Source organism: Gadus morhua, chromosome 22 (genome assembly GCF_902167405.1).
Source record: "Gadus morhua chromosome 22, gadMor3.0, whole genome shotgun sequence".
Lineage (NCBI taxonomy): Eukaryota > Metazoa > Chordata > Actinopteri > Gadiformes > Gadidae > Gadus > Gadus morhua.
Genome location: NC_044069.1, coordinates 23,659,246 through 23,678,990, shown reverse-complemented (window position 1 = coordinate 23,678,990; position 19,745 = coordinate 23,659,246). Strand labels below are relative to the sequence as shown.

The 19,745-nt window shown below is 50.1% G+C and overlaps 1 protein-coding gene across 4 annotated transcripts in view; it reads right to left on the bottom strand.

Annotated features, from left to right (window-relative positions):
* Positions 1-19,745, bottom strand: part of itgb8 (integrin, beta 8) — a 35,345-nt gene that overhangs the window by 8,287 nt on the left and 7,313 nt on the right. For all 4 annotated transcript variants that reach the window (XR_003974598.1, XR_003974596.1, XR_003974597.1 and 1 more), the window contains exons 4-12: positions 19,301-19,407; positions 8,856-8,995; positions 7,995-8,160; positions 6,735-6,893; positions 5,353-5,448; positions 4,275-4,367; positions 2,429-2,569; positions 1,294-1,729; positions 576-798 (exon numbers count right to left, since the gene is read on the bottom strand). Coding sequence is in view for 1 of the 4 variants with exons in the window: in XM_030347696.1 (XP_030203556.1) it covers positions 576-798; positions 1,294-1,729; positions 2,429-2,569; positions 4,275-4,367; positions 5,353-5,448; positions 6,735-6,893; positions 7,995-8,160; positions 8,856-8,995; positions 19,301-19,407 (1,561 nt within the window). In the remaining 3 variants the exon portion in view is untranslated. The remainder of the gene's footprint in view (positions 1-575; positions 799-1,293; positions 1,730-2,428; positions 2,570-4,274; positions 4,368-5,352; positions 5,449-6,734; positions 6,894-7,994; positions 8,161-8,855; positions 8,996-19,300; positions 19,408-19,745) is intronic.

The following is a 19,745-nucleotide window of genomic DNA, read 5'->3' as shown; positions in this document are numbered from 1 at the left end:
TAACACGTCATCACCAAGCGTCCGCTGCATGGAGCATAATAAAGTCTGCCGCCACTCAGAGTTCTAACAACAATGGACAACAACACAGAGAACACAGTTCGCACTTTGCTGAGTCTGTTGCTTATTTGGATATATGTTTACCGTTTAATGGGAAAGAAGGCTCGTCGCCTTTATTATGTCCGTGGTCGTCGCATGGACTATACGTCATCCAGCTCAGGTTGCGTAGCCGTGCGTGTGCGCGTGTCGGCTCATTAGCATCTGTACCGTAGCGGCACACCTCTCCCAAGTGGCCAAATTGGCCTGGCTTGGCCAGACTGGCCACACTCACACTGGCAGATTTGAGCACGGTTAGGTGTGAAAACGGCCACGGCCACGGCCAGATGGCCTAGTGTGAGTGCACCCTGAGTGAGTGAGTGAGAGAGAGAGAGAGAGAGAGGTCTCGAGCTGACATTTATTTCCCTTTTATTTGTAGACATTTCTATTGTTATTAGCTTAGTCTACCGCTGTTTCAACAATTAACCGGCTGCTTCTTATCAACTGGGGTAAGAAGAAAGAAAAGTGAAAGGAGGAGGTACCAGTATGATTGACAGGTGCCGTGGCAAATGGGGCATTTCTCGCAGAAGGTTCCGGAGTTTTGGGGTGCGTCGCACACACACCTTCCGCACTGGCACCGGCCACGCCCGCTGCACACGGCGCCGTCGGACGTCTGGCAGGTCTCCGGGGTGACGGGACATCCGCAACTTTCACCTGTCCATCCCAAATCACAGACACACTCGGCAGACACACACATACCCCGCCCTGAGGAAGCAAAGAGAGGGGGGAGAATGAAGGAGAGGGAGAGGGAGGATAGGGGGGGCATGTGGAAAAGGTGAGCAGAGGGGTGGGCAGTTAACCTTTAAATAACTCAAATGTATTGGGGGTGCATGTGTTGCATAGCCTGGTCCTACAACTCTCGTTCTTTATTTCATCAACGAGAGCTGACTTGAACGTCATTGATCTCAGCCACTCCCTCCGTTTGCTGATTGGACGCACCCAATTTGAACGGAGAAAACCCACTAACATACCACAGACCCAGACGTAGTACTGAAGGGAAATTAAAATTGAGAGGAAGTACTTAGGCGGGCAGAGCACGCCTAAGTATACAGCTGATGTAAAATTCCAGGATGAGAGAGTGCTGCCACATCCGTGTGGAAGATCTGTTGTGTGTGTGTGTGTGTGTGTGTGTGTGTGTGTGTGTGTGTGTGTGTGTGTGTGTGTGTGTGTGTGTCGTATACAGCCTCATCTAGGTCTCACCTCCACACAGCAGGCCGTCTTTGTAGGGGCAGGAGAAATCATCCATCTCACAGTGAGCTCCGTAGACCGCCCCCAGCTTGCTCTGCTCGCACACACAACTGCCACACTCACACGCTCCCCGCCCCCCACACTCCAGCTCCGCCCCCTCCGCCCTGCAGGGGGTCTTCCGCTCTCCGGGATTCTGCTCAGAGTCCCTGCTGTACGCCTGCACCGGCTTCCTCGGAGCCTCTCCATTGGTCGGTGTGGAGTCGGCCCTGCATTGCGATTGGTCTGGGTTGCGGCACCGCCCCGGCAATCCGCAGCGGCAGCGGCAGTGAGCTTGAACCCGGACCACCGTGGACTCGTTGTAGCCCACCGGGCGGACCGTCACCTTGACGTCTGTACCTTCATCCTCATCAGGACACGAGCGCATGCCGATGGTGATGTTAAAATAGACCTGTAGGAGGGGAACAGTGTTAGGTGTGTGCGTGTGTGTATGTGTATGTGTGTATGTGTATGTGTATGTGTGTGTGTGTGTGTGTGTGTGTGTGTGTACGTGTGTGTGTGTGTGTGTGTGCGTGCATGTGTGTGTGCCCTGCATGCATGCATGTGTGTGTATGTACGTGCACATGTGCGTGTTTGTGAGTGTGTGTATATATGCGTGGGTGCGTTTGTGATTGTTTATGTCCGGGGCGGAGCGTGTTTACAGAATCATTCTTGCGGTATTGTTTTGAAATGAGCCAGAACTATTGCGAATTCTGAACACTTGAATTGGTAGGTTTCAAGTGGCCCCTTTCTTGTTCAAATATTACTGCTCCATTTGAAGGGATTTAAACTCTTGTGCAAAACAATGTTGTTCTGTTGTTCATCAAGCGGAGAAACAGATTAGGGGGAGAAGGGGAAACAGCTGTGGAATCACATGACCTAGTCTACTGGTTGGTTTCATAGTACCTTCTTGAATATTTGTGTTCTCAAGAGGAATCGTGGACACTGTACAATACTCCAATGGCCCTTTAGCAATGAGTCTTCGTAGATGTGTTCATGTATTTATAAGTGTGAGTGCATGTGTGTGTTTGTTTGTGTGAGATTGTGTGTGTATGTGTGTGTGTGTGTGTGTGTGTGTGTGTGTGCCTGCATGCATGTGTCATGATTTTACCGTCTGGTTGGGTAACACCCCAGAGCAGCTGTGGGCATTAGCTGTGGATCCCTCCGGACAGAGAGGGGAGACGGACAGCCAGTACCTGCTGCCAGCACCCTCTTCTACCAGCACCTCCAGCCCCACCTCCGATAACAACCTCTAGAGAGAGACCGAGGGAAAGAGACCAAGGGAGAGAGAGAGACAGATAGACAGACAGACAGACAGACAGAGAGACACGGACAGAGAGAGAGAGAGAGAGAGAGAGAGACCAAGCGAGAGAGACAGACAGACAGACAGACAGACAGACAGACAGACAGACAGACAGACAGACAGACAGACAGACAGACAGAGAGACACATGGAGACAGAGAAAGACAGAGACAGAGACAGAGAGAGAGAGAGAGAGAGACATTATCATACAAGTATTTGACGAATGAAAATGTAATGACATGACGCTGCAGGAAAATAAATCACAGGCAAACTACAGACAGACAGGCTCAGAACAGGGCCTGTTACAGACAGACAGGCTCAGACCAGGGCCTTTTATTGACAGTGTGGGCTCAAGGGGAATGGAACCAAAGAAGGACGAGCAAAAAACAAGAGGAAGACATGAAAGACAGAAAAAAAGAAGGAAAGAAGTTAGGACGACAAAGAGAGGAAGACAGAAAGAAAGAAAGAAAGTGAGAAAGAAAGACAGAAAGAGAAAAACATAAAGGGTAGGAAGGATACACAGACGGGAGAGAGCAAACAGATAAATTGGGGTTGTCACATGTCTCCACGGAGAGCTCATTGTGCACTTGTCGCTTTGATACACAGGGCTGCTGGGGTACAAACAGGGTGAGGGGCCCAGAAATAGCATCTTTGTGTTTGCCTGTAATTAAAACCTGTGGTTCCCGTGGTGATCTGATAGCTATTAGAATGCCAACTCTGTTCTGATGCTGCGGTTATTTGTGTGTGTGTTTATGTGCACTTATGTGTATGTGTATAGTTGTTTGTGCGCATTTGTGTGCGTGTATGTGTATGTATGTGTGTGTGCGTGCGTCCATGCTTGTGTGCACATGTAACCCAGGGTCAGTAGATTTGGCAGATTCCTGAAGCAAACAATGGACTTCTGTGCCTGAGGGAAGATTATAGGCCAGACTGCTACAAACCCAACCCTCTCTCTCTTTCTCTTTCTCTCTCTCCCACAAACACAACACAACACATACTCAAACACACAACGCAGGTCTGGAGACAAAGGCTTTAATCATCCCACTTACTCCACCTTCACCTCCTGTCCCCTTTGTTTTACGGCCCCATTAAGTGTTTTTCCCTCAGAAATATTCTAACACAATAACCCTAATCTACAGTACTTGGCAACGCCCAGAGACACCTTAAGTCCTTCCTGTGAAAACCATTCTAACAAGTCCCCCGCTCCACAGCTGTAATCAATACCTCTGATCACTGCATAACATCACCACAATTGCTGTCAGAAGGATAACTGTACATACTCACACATTTCAAATGGATTCATGGGGTATTTTATTTTTGTTGTAAAAAGGCTTTGTCTGTGGAGTCGACCATCTGACAGGAATAGCATGCTCCCATGTCAATGTGTGAATACAAGCACTGTTCGTCAGATGGCAGCACTAATAGAAGTGAGGAACCCAGGTGAAGTGTCAGACTGGGAAAAGCTATAATATAATAATGATAATAATAACATAATATTTAAGGCTGTACTATTTACTTATATTAGTATCTATAAATAGTGTAGGGTGTAACCTGCAGGCCTCCTAGAGCGAGGTGCCTATCCTTCCCTGCTCCACATCCTAGTCACAGCTAACTGCATCAGGTGGCGTGTATGTGTGGCGCCCAGGGGTGTGTACCTTGTAGGCGTCCACCACCAGCTCTATGAGGTTGGGGGCCTGGAAGTGGCCCAGCCTCCCCAAATACGATCCTGGCAGCAGGCTCACCAGTGCCTGGGGAAAATTGCATCAAATTACTTTAGATTTATTGATTCAATTCACCAATAATTATAGTTTAGAAGGTACAATATGCAACATCGACACCGAGAGTTTTAAATGGGTGAGCCCAAGGTGACAATATGGGAGAGAGTTGTCTCCCTCCACACCCCCCCCCTCCCCAGACTTGATACTGTAAGCAGTTGCCAGGTGGGGGACACTGAGATCTCTCTCATGTCCCAAACCTTGCAACCTGGCCCATTATTCTATTGTGATGTGTCAATCGACAATGAGAGACCATTAGTTGTAAAGTATTAGTTCATCATCCAATGTAAACGTTTCGCAATGAACTTGATGTTTGCACATTATAAACCAGCTCATGGTGCATACCCTCCCAGACCTTTAAACATGGCTCTGATCATGTAGCTCTTAGAAAGAGGATGAGGTGGACAGAGTGTGTAGTGCAATCTCAGTTGATCCAGGGTGTTTGCTGGCTTCAATGGCTGCAGCACGCTGTGTTTGTGGGCCAAGTTGTTCTGTATCTGGCAGCCCCGGGGTCTCGGGGAATAGTCATGACTAACCGGCCAAGGACAACAAAGCTCCGCCACGGAATGTACGTTTCAAAGGAGAACCTCCTGGCGGTAGCACTGCTGTTTGGAGATACCCATGTTAGGAAATGTACCCCTTATCTCTGATGAAATATCATGTTCAGTTGATGTATTATAACACTGAATGTGTAACATACTGCTCCATGGAGCAATTCGCAATCACACAATATTTTCACGACTGTATAAAATAAGGTTAATATTATAGTATTTATCTAATGACCGAACATGATAATAACCCATGAATATGATAATAAAATACATTTGTATGATGAATGCAATGCATATTATTTTCCCAGAAATTATAGCAGTTAGAGTGAGTTATTCTGTGTGTGTCCTTGTGCGCTCGTGATAGTATGCGTTTTCATGAAAGCGTGCGTGTCTTCAGTGGGTTATACCTTATACCACTGGTACTGTTGCTTTTCCACCGCGAATATGGAGTAGATGTGGTTCTCCAACAGCTTGTCCGACAACTGGTTCAGACTTGGGTGGTCCTGGATCGAAGAGGGGGGGAGAGGAGGTTTAGTCTGACTGACTCAGAGAAGGACGGACAAACAGCAGGCGGCCTGGGCTACTGAATGACTGACGAAGGCTCGCTACCAGATGACAGTGGAGAACTCTTGGATCGGAGGCCAAACGTCAGCCTCACACATGTTTCAAGAGCTCAAAGAAGATCCATCTGGGCTTTTAATTGATATTTATTCACTGCTATACCTGGTTTTTGACTTAACACCTTTATGTGTAGGACGCCCTGTTTACGAGATGGGTTGTAACACGACTGAAGAAAATCAGTAGTGGAGGGGGACGGTGAAGTGTCTGTCAGGAGGAGCATTAAAGAGGAGCAGAACCAATCGAATGGGTGAAATGTCCTGCTACCTGGTTTTATTGTCGGCTAAAATGTTACCTTAGGGTGCACTCACACTAGGCCATCTGGCCGTGGCCGTTGGCCGTTTTCACACCTAACCGTGCTCAAATGGCCCCATTGTTCTCTGGCCTGCACTCACACTAGGCCATCTGGCCGTGGCCGTTGGCCGTCGCAGCTGTGGCCTGGCCACGGAAGGCTCTTGTACATACGTCATCACGTCGTAACACGTCATCACCAAGCGTCCGCTGCATGGACCATAATAAAGTCTGCCGCCAGTCAGAGTTTTAACAACAATGGACAACAACACAGAGAACACACCAACAGTTGAACCGCTTGACGCGATGTTTACCGTTTAATGGGAAAGAAGGCTTGTCGCCTTTATTATGTCCGTGGTCGTCGCATTGACTATACGTCATCCAGCTCAGGTTGCGTAGCCGTGCGTGTGCGCGTGTCGGCTCATTAGCCGACACGCGCAGAGCCTTCCAGCAACTGAGCCTTTCTGGTCTGTGTGTGAGAGTGAGGCGATGTCCAAGGTTACAGAACGTCCTGACATGTCTTTGTTTTGTTCCTTCACTACCTGGCTGTAATCACTCCTTAGTGATCTTTTCATTTAACTTTAGTGATGGCTTTAATAAAACATGTATTTCTGTTAAACCAGGAGAGGGGGAGACAGAGGAGGGGAGAGGAGAGATGAGGTGGTAGAGTGAGGGAGGAAGGGGGTGGAGATAGTGAGGGAGGAGGGGGGAACACAGAAATGGAAGTGAGGGGCAAGGAGGGAGAGGAGGACGGGGAAGGAGAGCGAGGTTCAGAAGGGAGGAAAGAGAATAAGAGACGAGAGGAGAGAGAGAAATTATGTTCAAATGATGTTAACGCAGGACGTTCAGAGTACTTCTGCCCTCTGACTGCTTCCCTCACCATAGTGGTGCTCTCTGTGTAGACGTTGTTCTCCAGGTGGCAGAGACCGTCGTTGGGACGGACGATGCCGGCCAGCCGGCTGTCCAGGGCCAGGTGGGATGGCTGGTCAGTCATCAGCAGCAGCAGACGTTTGGACCCCATACGCCAGCCCAGCTCCCTCTGGGAGAGAGACATAGGGAGAGAGACAGGGAGGGAGGGGGAGAGAGAGAGAGAGAGAGAGAGAGAGAGAGAGAGAGAGAGAGAGAGAGAGAGAGAGAGAGAGAGAGACATAGGGAGACAGCAGAGAGAGAGAAAGAGTGAGAGAGGGGTGACACAGCAGAGAGAGAGCGAGAAAAATAGAGAGAGATAAAAAGAGAGGTGGGGAGGGGGAGGGGGACAGAGGCAGAAAATGAAGATTCCTTACTTTAATATCCATTTCTGCACTTTTCTTTTTTCTTTGAACATAATTTAGGTCAAATGTGTCTGACTCTTTAAGTTATGAACTCCTCTAAAGGCTGACAAATGGTGGTGGGGTGTATTTATATAAAACATGATTCATGCTTTACATCCACAAGATGTTTCCATCACATCATCCACTAAGGCAACAACCACGCACTTTTAATATGCCGGTACTGCATCATTTTATTGGTGATGGTTGTTGGGCACTGTGCAGGGGTGACCTAGCAAAGTCCCTACTTTGATTTAATGTCATTCTTACACAAATATACCATGACAGCATACCCCACTCAATATCTCTGCCTGGATCGAGGTTAATCAGAGGTATGCGTTAGAAGGAGTGGTGCATGTGCGTGCGTGCATTCAAGTTTGTGTATGTGTGTGAGTGTGCGTGTGTGTGTTAAGGTCCATGGGAAACTCAGCTTTATTCCTTATGGAGAGTTCGAGTGCGGACTCATCTGCAGTCTTTATTACTCTGCTTACTCAGAGCCCCCTGCGTGGCCTGAGTCACCAGCGGTGGGAGTGCCGGTCTATTAGTGTCAGTGGAATGCCACAGCGCTGCTGGGACCATGGGATCAGATGCCTGTGCCACTAGCTAATGATGACTCAGCATGCCAGCCATCACTCCATCAGTATGGGTGTTGAACACACACACACACACACACACACACACAAACTCAAACACTAAAACAAACCTGCCCACACACGTAAATGCACACACACACACACACACACACACACACACACACACACACACACACATACACACACACACACACACACACACACACGCACGCACGCACGCACCCCCCGCCCACGGCTCACCTGGCAGACGGCCGCCTGCAGCATGGCATCCAGCCCTCCCTCAGGTGTGTCCATGTTGCCCGAGATGAGCTGGCGCTCGATGACGCGGCTGAACTCTGTGATGTTGTGCGTCACGCTAAGGATGTGGTGGTAGCCATGGGCAGGGCGGCAGCGCACTTCGTAATCGCTGGCGTAGAGCAGGGACGTAGAGCAGGGACGTAGAGCAGGGACGTAGAGCAGGGACGTAGAGCAGGGACGTAGAGCAGGGACGTAGAGCAGGGACGTAGAGCAGGGATGTAGAGCAGGGACGTAGGGTGAGTGACGGAGTGGGAAGACGAAGGAGAGGAGACCGAAAGAAGAGGACAAGAGAAACAGAGATGGGGAGGAACGAGAGAGGATATCGGGACGGATGAGTTCGCTTTGAAAACGTCACCGACATCAGCATGTTGTGTGAGCCGTGCCCACTGATAACTACACTGCACTCCAACCACTAGAGTATGGAGCCCATTGGCTCTTGCTGAGGAGGCCAGTACCAGGAATGAGTATATGAGAGCAAATGATTTCTAATGGTTATTCACCACCTGCAGAGGCAATGCACCTCAAAGCCAATATACGTGTTTATAAGCTTGATAAAAAGCATCAGGGCAGGATCACAAAATGATCTTTCTTTTTACAATCTTTTTTCAATATTAAAAGATTGCATAATGTGATACTGGGATATCAAGATCAGCCATATCAGGCATTTTAAACCCAACCCTGAATATGAATATGAGAAGCTTTCCAATGGCCTGTGATGTGAAGCTTAAGTTACTGCAAAGACCCCTGTCAAACAAAATGAATCCCTTTGAATTCCATGATTTTGAACGGAGGTGTGGCCTCTACCTGCATGGGTTGTTGATCTTGGATGGGTGGACGTTGATGTACGGGGAGACGGGCTTGTCCACGAAGGAGCCGAAGCCCAGGTGCAAGTCAGACGAGTGCTCCCTCATCCTGTGAGAAAGAGCCACGCCCACTGTTTTCAACTAGATAGAGAGAGAGTGGGGAGAGAGGGGAGACAGCGGTAGAGGGGAGGAGAGAGGGAGAGAGGGGGAAGGAGAGGGGGGAGAGAGGGAAGACAGCGGTAGAGGGGAGGAGGGAGGGAGAGAGGAGAGGAGGGTTGGACAGAAGGGGAGGAAAGAGGTTCATTCGGGGAGATAGGGATACAGAGGGAGGAGAGGAGACAAGCGGGGAGAGAAGGAGAAGCGAAGGAGAGGACAGAAGAGAGAGAGAGGGGGAGATGAGGGAGGGTAAAGGCTTGGGAATGAAGAGAGTACGATAGATGAAGAGGAGAGCAGCAGAGAGGAGAGGAGAGGAGAGGAGAGTAGAGGAGAGGAGGGGAGAGCAAAGGAGAGGAGAGAGGAGGTCAGGAGAGGAGAGGAGAGGAGAGGAGGAGAGGAGGTGCAGGAGAGGAGAGAGGTGAGGAGAGAGGGGAGGAGAGGAGAGGAGGAGAGGAGAGGTGAGGAGGAGGGGAGAGGAGAGGAGAGGAGAGAGGAGAGTAGAGGAGAGGAGGGGAGAGCAAAGGAGAGGAGAGAGGAGGTCAGGAGAGGAGAGGAGAGGAGGAGAGGAGGTGCAGGAGAGGAGAGAGGCGAGGAGAGAGAGGAGGTTGGTTATCAAAATCCCTTTATTGCACAACTGCAAGGAGAAAACAGATCACTGTCACATCATCACTTCAGCAATGCCAAAAAAAAACAACAAAAACAAAAACAAAACAGAAACATCCCTAAAATACAACGAACAGAAAACGTGTTTCCCTAATCAGAAGCTTACATTAAGCTCTCCTTCACCCCCCACAGAGCATAAAACCCCTCCAACAGCCCATATGTGACTGAAGCCCTGCAAATCGTCCATGATTTGATAATAGGCATGTTCCACCCTCAGTCGGGCCTTCAGCAGGCCCTTCAGAACCAGCACCGGCTCCACACTACCGATACTCTGAACCCGGTTCCTGCGTGTTAGCCAGATGGCCAACTTGGCAGAACCAGATAAAAAGTTCACCAATGTGTGTACATTCTTCTTCTGAGCACAGTACTTTGGGCCAAAAATTACCAAATCAAAAAGAAAAATTCTCCCCTAGACCCTGAAAACACTTTTTTAAAAGCTCAAACAATACTGTCAGCCGAAGACACTGAACGAATAAATGCACCAGGGTCTCAATCTGAGAGCAGAAAATACACTCCTCCCCCTGCTCTGGATCCAGGTGCGCTCTGTATCTGTTTGTAGCTGCTCCATGTACAATCCTCCACTGGAGGTCTGCTGTCCGTTTTTCAACGGGCAGCTTGTACAGAGACCGCCAGCTGCCTTTCGGGGAAACGTCTGGACCAAAAAAATCTGTCCACCTCGACTCCTGCAAGCCTGCCAAAGAGCGCAGGTTCAGAACCTTAGAGCAGATTTGGTACAAATCCTTCTTCCCTGCAGCCTGAAAAGTCTCCAGGTGTGGGTTTGTGAGAGACAGCAGCCTACCTCCTCCCTCCTGCCACTCCCCCACAACTGGGGTGATATACAGAGCGGGGAAACTGTACTAGGGCTGTCAATCCTCCCCTCAAATCATATTATGTTGAATATTCAAATAATATTCGAATATTTTAATGTTTTTTTATTTATTTTTTATTATATCATTATATACACCGATACCATCTTATTATTAGGCCTACGTCCCCCGTCCACTAGAGGGCGCGTCAACCAAATCTGTTATGTAACATTTACAACAAGTTTTACCAAATCAATACAAAACTTATATAAATAGGTAAGATATAACGCCAGAAATATTCAAGCAATGATGTTTAATGAAGAAGCTGATGTTCAATCATTCAAATACACACACACACTGCTATTTTACGATGTTATTCTTGGCTGTTTTGACCGTGGCTCTTCCTCAGCCGCTAACTGTTCTGCGTACTCCGAGGAATGCACTGAATGGAGGTGTGCGCTCATGTTGCTCGTAGTCGAGTGGTACTTTAACGATTTACAGCATAATTTGCAAATGACGGTTTCTCTGGACGTAATCTTCCCGTTTCTCGATGGAAATCCGAAAGTTATGCTTTCCATCTCTGTGTCTGCTCGCGCGCTGCTTCCCACCATCTTGTAAGCATACAATGCCGAACGTCACGACACACGACGTTGACTTTGATTTGCTTCGTTGCTAGGCAAAAGTTAAATGTAATTCTTGAGTTCGAACGTTAGTTGCCGCACTCGAATGTTCTCCTTTTTTAAAAATTCGAATTATATTCGAACAGCGAAGTTCGTTTTGACAGCCCTAAACTGTACTCTCCCTCTTCGCTCCACTGGTCACACAAAGTGCGTTTTTTTTGCAAATTCTCTCAGAGGTTGTTGCAGGGCAGCACAGACTTCCTCCACCACTCTGCTGATCAACCTGATGGAGGTGATGTTACTTCTCTCTTTCAAGGCGTCCACAGATGTTGCCGTCATCTTCATCAGATGGCCCAGCTTGGTGCAGCTAGCCTCTCTAAGACAGGCTCGCAGGCTGGCAGATTGCAGTGTTTGAGTCCTTATGAGGTCATTATAAAAAACAAAGGTTCCTCAAACAACCACATGTCCGGAGTCTCATTTGTGGCACGTGCAACCTTAAAAATATGCCATGCCTGCAATACAGAGCTGTAGAAAGGTGTCAGTCCAGTTAAGTCCACATCCTCAAGCTGTAGAAGGAAAAGCTGTTAGCCCAATCGTAGCCCAATCGCCCAGCTCTCTTCAGCAGCAATCGAGCTACGTCAAACCAGCTTGGGCCGCAATTATACAGCAGCCTTTGTGCAGTCTGAAGTCTAAAAGAGGCAATTTTTGCCTGGATGTTAATCAGTCCCTGCCCCCCTTCAGCCACAGGCAGGTAGAGTGCTGCTGCCCGGACCCAGTGCCGGCCAGACCAGAAAAAGTCCAGGATGACTCGCTGAACGTCCTCCATCAGGCCTCTCGGTGGCGTCAGAGCAATCAGCCTATGCCAAAGAGTCGAGGCGACCAGGTTATTCGCCACCAGAACTCTTCCCCTATACGACAGCTGGGGTAGCAACCATTTCCACTTTGACAACCGAGCGCACACTTTCTCCTTAACTCCCTTCCAGTTCTTGTTTTGAAAACCCTCAGTGCCCAAAAATACTCCCAACACTTTCAGGCCTTCCTTCCCCCACTCAAGGCCTCCAGGCAGACTGGGCACTGCCTGAACCCTCTGTCCCACCAATAAGGCTTCACTCTTTGCCCAGTTCACCCGAGCAGATGAGGCCCCGTCTTATCCCTCGCTGAACAGGGATTGGCCGACTCAGCCCTGCCCCCATCCTTACCATACATTGAGCACCACTATACAATAAACCAATCCAGGCCAGAAAACCATCACCTATACCAAAAGCCTTAAGTGCAGAAAACAAATAAGAGTGATCCACCCTATCAAAAGCCTTCTCCTGGTCCAAAGAAACAATACCAAAATCTACATTATGGGATCTACACACATCAATAATATCTCGAACAAGGAAAATGTTGTCCATAATTTTCCTATCAGGTACACAATAACTTTGGTCTGTATGTGGTGTATTTGGTGTATTTGGTGGTGGTTAGTGAGGTCCCCCCTTCACTTTAGGCGTCTTTGAGTGTTATTTAATTATTATTATTCTTCATGTTTAACCTCTGTTTTCCTTTTATTCCTAGTCTGTTTTACATAGTTTTGAATGATGACTATATGCTCTGTAAGCTAACCTTGGGTGTCTTGAAAGGCGCCTCTAAATTAAATGTATTATTATTATTATTATTATTATTATTATGTACAAGTATTCCCAGGATGTCCTTAAGTCTGTTGGATAGGGCTCTGGAAAGCACCTTATAGTCCGTGCAAAGGAGAGCAACCGGCCTCCAGTTCTTAATTAAGGCCAGGTCTCCTTTCTTGGGAAGCAGGGAAAGCACAGCTCGCTGACCCGAGACAGGAAGCGATCCTGTTCTGAAACACTCCAATAAAACCCCATGTAAATCATGTCCAAGGATATTCCAGAACCGCTTGTAAAAGTCAGTGGAGAGACCATCAATCCCTGGTGCCCGTCTTGATGCCATCTGATTGACGGCGGCTGTCAACTCGTCCAGAGTCAGCTCAGAGTCCAGAGCAGCTTTCTCTCCTGGGATGAGCTGAGCCCCTCCAGCAGCTCCTCACGGCACTCCATGCTGCACTGTTCTGCCCCAAAGAGGTCAGCGTAGAAGTCCATCGCATGGGTCCTCATCTCACCCGGACTGGTGGTCACTCCAGATTAAAAAAGAAAGAGCTTGGGGCATCCATATCCTTCAGCTGGAGGAAGCGAGACCTGACAAGAGCTCCCTTCACTCTCTCCTGCAGGAGGGAGCTCAACTCCAATCTCTTCTCCTGCAGCAGATGACCCGTGGTGGGATGCAAAACCCTATGTGACCCCACTTCAATGTTCCTAATACTGACTTCAAGCTCCTGAATTGCTGCCTTTATCCTAGCAGTCGAGTGGGAGGTATACTGCTGGCAAAACACACGAATTTGGGCCTTACCAACTTCCCACCACAGCTTCAACTAAACAAAATCTGCTTTCCTTGATTTCCACTGCTGCCAAAAACTCTCAAAGCTTTTGCAGAAAGTATGGTCCTGCAGAAGTCTACTGTTAAAAGACCAGTAGGACCCAACCCTTTCACCTGGCGAAATGATCAAATCTATGCTGACATAGTGATGGTCAGAAAAGCCAACTGGACTTATGTGACTTTGGACTAATCTAGAGCTGAGACTTTTGTAAATCCTATCTAGTCTAGCTGCACTCACCCTGTTATTGCGGACCCTCACCCATGTGTATTGCCTGGATTGCGGATGTTTGTGTCATGGTCTGTCGTGTTTTGGTGTGCTTCCCTGTGTTTCCCTCCTGTGTTGATTACTGTTCCCTCCCCTAATGTGTCTCAGCTGTTCCTCGTTGTGTTTGTTACTTAAGCCCTTATCTTTCCTTTGTTCCTGGTGCTATAATTGTGGTTGTTCGTCCTGCGTGTTCCCTGTTCCCACCTGAGTTCCCTGGTTCCTTGCCTTAGCCTTTAGGCATAAATAAAGTGCAGTTTTCCCGAAACCGTCTGCGTCTGGGTCCAACCTACCTGCCTGCCTGCACCCTCCAACCCTAACAGAATGATAGCACCAACATTGGACCCAGCGGACGATCAATTTTGCCGTGAGTTGGAGGATTTATTATGGTTCATTATGAAAGCAATGGATTTTTGGGAGAACATTCCCAGCAGGAAGGAGCAGGAGGCTATCGTGGAGCGTACACGCAGGGCTGTCTCTTCAAGGCCCGAGTTGGAGGACGCCTTGCCCGAGTGGGCAGTTGAGCTGCTTAGCCCCACAGTCTTTTGGCCTGAGAGCTACATGCCGGTGCCACCGGACTTTTGTGACCGGCCTAAGCCTCCACGCTCCTACTCTCACCCTCTGCCCCCGGTTCCCCGCTACCAGCCTCTGCCTCCTGTTCCCCGCTACCAGCCTCTGTCCCCGGTTCCCCGCTCTCAGCCTCTGTCCCCGGTTCCCCGCTCTCAGCCTCTGTCCCCGGTTCCCCGCTCTCAGCCTCTGCCACCGGCTCCCCGCTCTCAGCCTCTGCCCCCGGTTCCCCGCTACCAGCCTCTGCCCCCGGCCCCCAGCTACCAGCCTCTTTCCCCGGTCCCCAGCTACCAGCCTCTGTCCCCGGTCCTCCCCTACCGGCCTCTGCTCCCGGCCCCCCGCTACCAGCCTCTGCCCCCGGCCCCCCGCTACCAGCCTCTGCCCCCGGCCCCTAGCTACCAGCCTCCTCCCTTGCGGACAATCAGAGTGGGGGTGGTGAGTCTGGGGTACCACCCGGTTCCTCCTGGCGCTCCAGCACCTGCACTGACTCCGGTCCCCGAGCCCTGTCCGGTTCCTGAGCCCACTCCGCGCCTTCCAGAGGGGGTCCGCCCTCTACCTCGCCTACCTCCAGAGGGGACCAGCCCTCTACCTGGCCTTCCTACAGAGGGGGTCCGCCCTCTACCTGGCCTTCCACCAGAGGGGACCCGCCCTCTACCTGGCCTTCCACCAGAGGGGACCCGCCCTCTACCTGGCCTTCCACTAGAGGGGATCCGCCCTCTACCTGGCCTTCCACCAGAGGGGACCCGCCCTCTTCCTGGCCTTCCACCAGAGGGGACTCGCCCTCTTCCTGGCCTTCCACCAGAGGGGACCCGCCCTCTTCCTGGCCTTCCACTAGAGGGGATCCGCCCTCTACCTCTCCTTCCTCCTGTGGGGACCCGCCCTCCACCTCGCCTTCCTCCTGTGGGGACCTGCCCTCTTCCTGGCCTTCCACCAGAGGGGACCCGCCCTCTTCCTGGCCTTCCACCAGAGGGGACCCATCCTCTACCTGGTCTTCCACTAGAGGGGATCCGCCCTCTACCTCTCCTTCCTCCAGAGGGGACCCGCCCTCCACCTCGCCTTCCTCCTGAGGGGACCCGCCCTCTACCTCGCCTTCGCCGGCCTCCTGAAGGTTTCCACCTTTGCCACTGCTGGCCTTCAGAGGGGTCTCCTCGCCGCTGCAGGCCTCCTGAGGGACTGAGCCCTCATCGTCCTTGCCGCCGGCCTCCTGAAGGGTTCCGCCTTCACTCTGCCTCTGCTTGCCCCCCAGGCCGTCCGCCTGAGGCTCCCTGCCATGCCCTGGGGCAGTTTTCTGGCCGCCCGCCTGACGTCCCTCCGCTCTGCCCCAGTCCATTTATTTTTTTTGATTCCCCCCTCCTGGCGCCCCTCCACCCACCCGTTTTGGGTTTGACTTTCTTCGTTTTTTTGCTTGTCGTGGGTCGCCTGGGAGTCGACCCTTAAGGGGGGGGTACTGTCATGGTCTGTCGTGTTTTGGTGTGCTTCCCTGTGTTTCCCTCCTGTGTTGATTACTGTTCCCTCCCCTGTGTCTCAGCTGTTCCTCGTTGTGTTTGTTACTTAAGCCCTTGTCTTTCCTTTGTTCCTGGTGCTATCATTGTGGTTGTTCGTCCTGCGTGTTCCCTGTTCCCTGTTGTCACCTGAGTTCCCTGGTTCCTTGCCTTAGCCTTTAGGCATAAATAAAGTGCTGTTCTCCCTAAACCGTCTGCGTCTGGGTCCTACCTGCCTGCCTGCACCATCAACCCTTAACAGTTTGACCCTCCATGTATCCAACAGATCCAGGTGTGCGATGACACCACTAAGGCTCTGAGATGACTGTGGGTGGGGTTCTTCACTTGTTCTGTCTATAGTAAAGTCCAGAGTGCAATTAAAGTCCCCGCCAAAGATTAAATGATCGTGCTGGTAATTCCCCACCTCACTTTCCAGCAGGGCGAAAAAACCCACTCTTTCTGTTCCTCGATTTGGGGCATATATGTTAGCAAAGCAGAACACAGAGCCCTCTATTTCTGCCCTGACAAACAACAGCCTGCCCTTCACCACTTCAGTAGAAGATAAAACCTTTACATTGGCATCTTTCCTGAACAGAACAGCTACCCCTGCACTAAGATTGGTGCCATGACTAAGGGTACATGAACTCCTCCCACCATAAACCCCAATCCATCTCGTCTGCTGGATTAGTATGCGGCTCTTGCAAAAACAGCATATCAACCCTTTTTTGAGTGGCGACTTCAGAGATTAATGCCCTTCTGTGTCTGTCTCTCCCTCCACCATTGATTTTCAAAGACCCTATTTTAAGGCTCTGCATAGAGGTCAGAGAAGAGAAACAGATAAAATGAAAAAAGCAAGAAACAATAAAAAGAGGAAAAACACTGTGTGGTACATGATCATGTTACTTTTTAGTATTTTTAGCAGTTTTACCTTTTTTCGCTTTTCTCAGAATTGTAACATGCTTTTTGAGGCGAAAGCGCTTCTTTTCATCCAAGAGGTCAAAACCGACCAATCTTTTCAGTACATCAACCGATCTGATGAACCTTTCAGTGTCACTGAAGTAGTCATTCAGTCTAACAGACTTTTTAAATGTCACATCCAGAAAATTATTTATTTCCTCCAAAGAATAGAGATCTGTGTTCCTATTGGAAGCTTCACCTATGCTAGATACTGTATCTGACTCAGAGTCATACTCCATGTCTTCTCCTTCACAGGATGCCTGACTATTTAACATACCCTTTCCTTCATTGGTGATCACAGTGGGATCTCTGCCTGTACAACTTGTGGAAGCTGCTTCAGTGCCTGCAGACTGAGAACTACTCAGGTTCTCCGCAGCCACAGGAGCCTGCTGTTTCTTAGGCTCGCTCTGTTCCTCCCTATCTAAGTCATCATCCTCAGAATATGGCACCGGTGGCACCGAACCAGTGGCACCGGCTGCCACGTTCTCAGCACCGGGATCCGCACCCGCATCCACACCCGCGGCGCCAGCACTGGACCCGCCAGCCGCGGACCCAGCACCGGACTCACCAGCCGCGGACATGGCCGCGGACCCAGCACCGGACTCGCCAGCCACAGACCCGGCCGCGAACTCCCCAGCCGCAGACCCGGCCGCGGACTCAACACCGGACCCCACAGCCGCGGACCCAGCACCGGACCCGACAACCGCGGACCCAGCGCCGGACCCGCCAGCCGCGGACCCACCGTCCGCCGCATCAACGGAGCGAGCCGCCCCCTGCTGTCTATGTGGACACGCAAAGCGTTTATGTCCCACATCTCCACACTCAAAACATTTGAACTGTCCTGAGCTGGCGTACACCATATAAAACCCATCACCGTGCTTCACTCTGAACGATAAATCGAGTGTTTGTGTCGTCGAGTCCAGGAACATAAACACCTGCCGTCTCAGAGACTGTGCGTGCTTCAGTTTGGGATCCTTACATCCCAAACCACTGTTTTAAATCCACCGGCAAACTTGCCAAACCTACGGAGCTCGTTCTCTAACAACTCGTTGGGTATAAACGGCGGAACACCGGACACGGTGATCCGCGTGGAGGGAACCGACAGCGGGGAGACCTGCACGAATAGGTCCCTGATAAACACGCCACTCCCTACCAGCTGATACACAAGGGGCTCTTCTTTCAGGAACACAACCACTGCTTTATTGATTCTTGATGCAAAAGATAATTTAACATGACCTACCTGCTCACCAACAGCCAACAGAACTTCCTCCACAGTAACGCTACCATCCGGCGGGACTATCCTAACTCCCTGCCGGATAGACGGAGGTGGCGTCTCGGAGGACGCCATTCCTCCCGAAAACCTCCCGACACAACCAGTGATCACTCGCCAACACAGTAAAAGTATTAGTAAATCTTACCTGATCATGCACATAGAACAGACGAAGAAACCAGGGAAAGAACGTGAAAAAGGGACAGCAAACAATTCAAAACTCTGCTCCACTCGCACCCCCACCAACGCCGCTCACACTCACACACCGGAAACGGAAACGGAGAGGAGAGGTGAGGAGGAGGGGAGAGGAGAGGTGAGGAGGAGGGGAGAGGAGAGGAGGAGAGGAGAGGTGAGGAGGAGGCGAGAGGAGAAGAGTAGAGGACAGGTGAGCAAAGGAGAGGAGAAAGGAGAGGAGGGGAGGAGGGGAGAAGAGAGGAGAGGTGAGTAAAGGAGAGGAGAAAGGAGAGGAGGGGAGGAGGGGAGAGAGGAGGGGGGGGGAGGAGAGAAAAGGAGAGGAGGGGAGAGGATAAAGGAGAGGTGAGGAAAGGAGAGGAGAGGAGAGGTTGAAGGACAAGGTTGAAGTATGAGATGAATAAGCAGCAAGAAAATCAGTGGATAAAGTAATGATTAATGAGCCAAGGCGGTGGTTTCTATATTTAGTCCATAGGAGATGACTTTATACTATTCTATGTACCTAGGCCTTTTTGTTTGGACTCTCTTTTAATGGATACACTGTCATTGGTGCTCAAGTCCTCCATTAATGTGACTCAGAAATGATGAAGATATGATCACTGTGGCATTGAGTCACTTAAGCCTTTGAGCTGCAACACTCTTATAAAATTCGATAGGAAATGAGCTCATTAAAGTCCATCAGAGGAGTCAGACCTTTTTTTACTGCGATACAGTCGATTCTGTAGATGATGTATTGCGGTCTTTACTAATTTTTCACACAGTATCACTGAGGAATTCAGAAAGCATTTTGAAACGTTATAAAGTTTTAAAAAATATATTGAAGTGGGCTTTAAAAATATTCTTTATTTTAACAGCGATTTTGTTTAGTATGCTTTCTTGTCCACCGCAGTGATTTTGTTCTCTCTTTGGATAGATGCGTCTGCTCAATGACTCACTGTGAATGTGAAGTGTAGAGAGTAAATCACAGTGTTTACCGACTAGTGTGAGTTGGCCATGTCAATCTAGCTGCGCGTACGTGCGTGCGTGTGTGTACCTGGTCCAGGTTCTCCTTCATGGAGGCGGACACATCTACCAGGTAGTACAGGTCTACAGGATAGCGCTGCAGCTGGCTCACCGCCACAATGAAGCTGGCCTCGGAGCCTAGGGGGATGGACACACACACACACACACACACACACACACACACACACACACACACAGACAGACAGACAGACAGACAGACAGACAGACAGACAGACAGACAGACAGACAGACAGACAGACAGACAGACACACACACACACGCGCACACACACACACACGCACGCACGTGCACACACAGACATTTACATTTAACATTCAGGGCATTTAGCTTTTTTTATAAAAAGCAAGTTATAACGGTTCATACACACATTCACACACCGACGGTGGGGTCAACCTTCCAAGGCGACAGCCAGCTCGTCGGGGGCAGTTAGGTTGAGGCATCTAGCTCAGGGACAC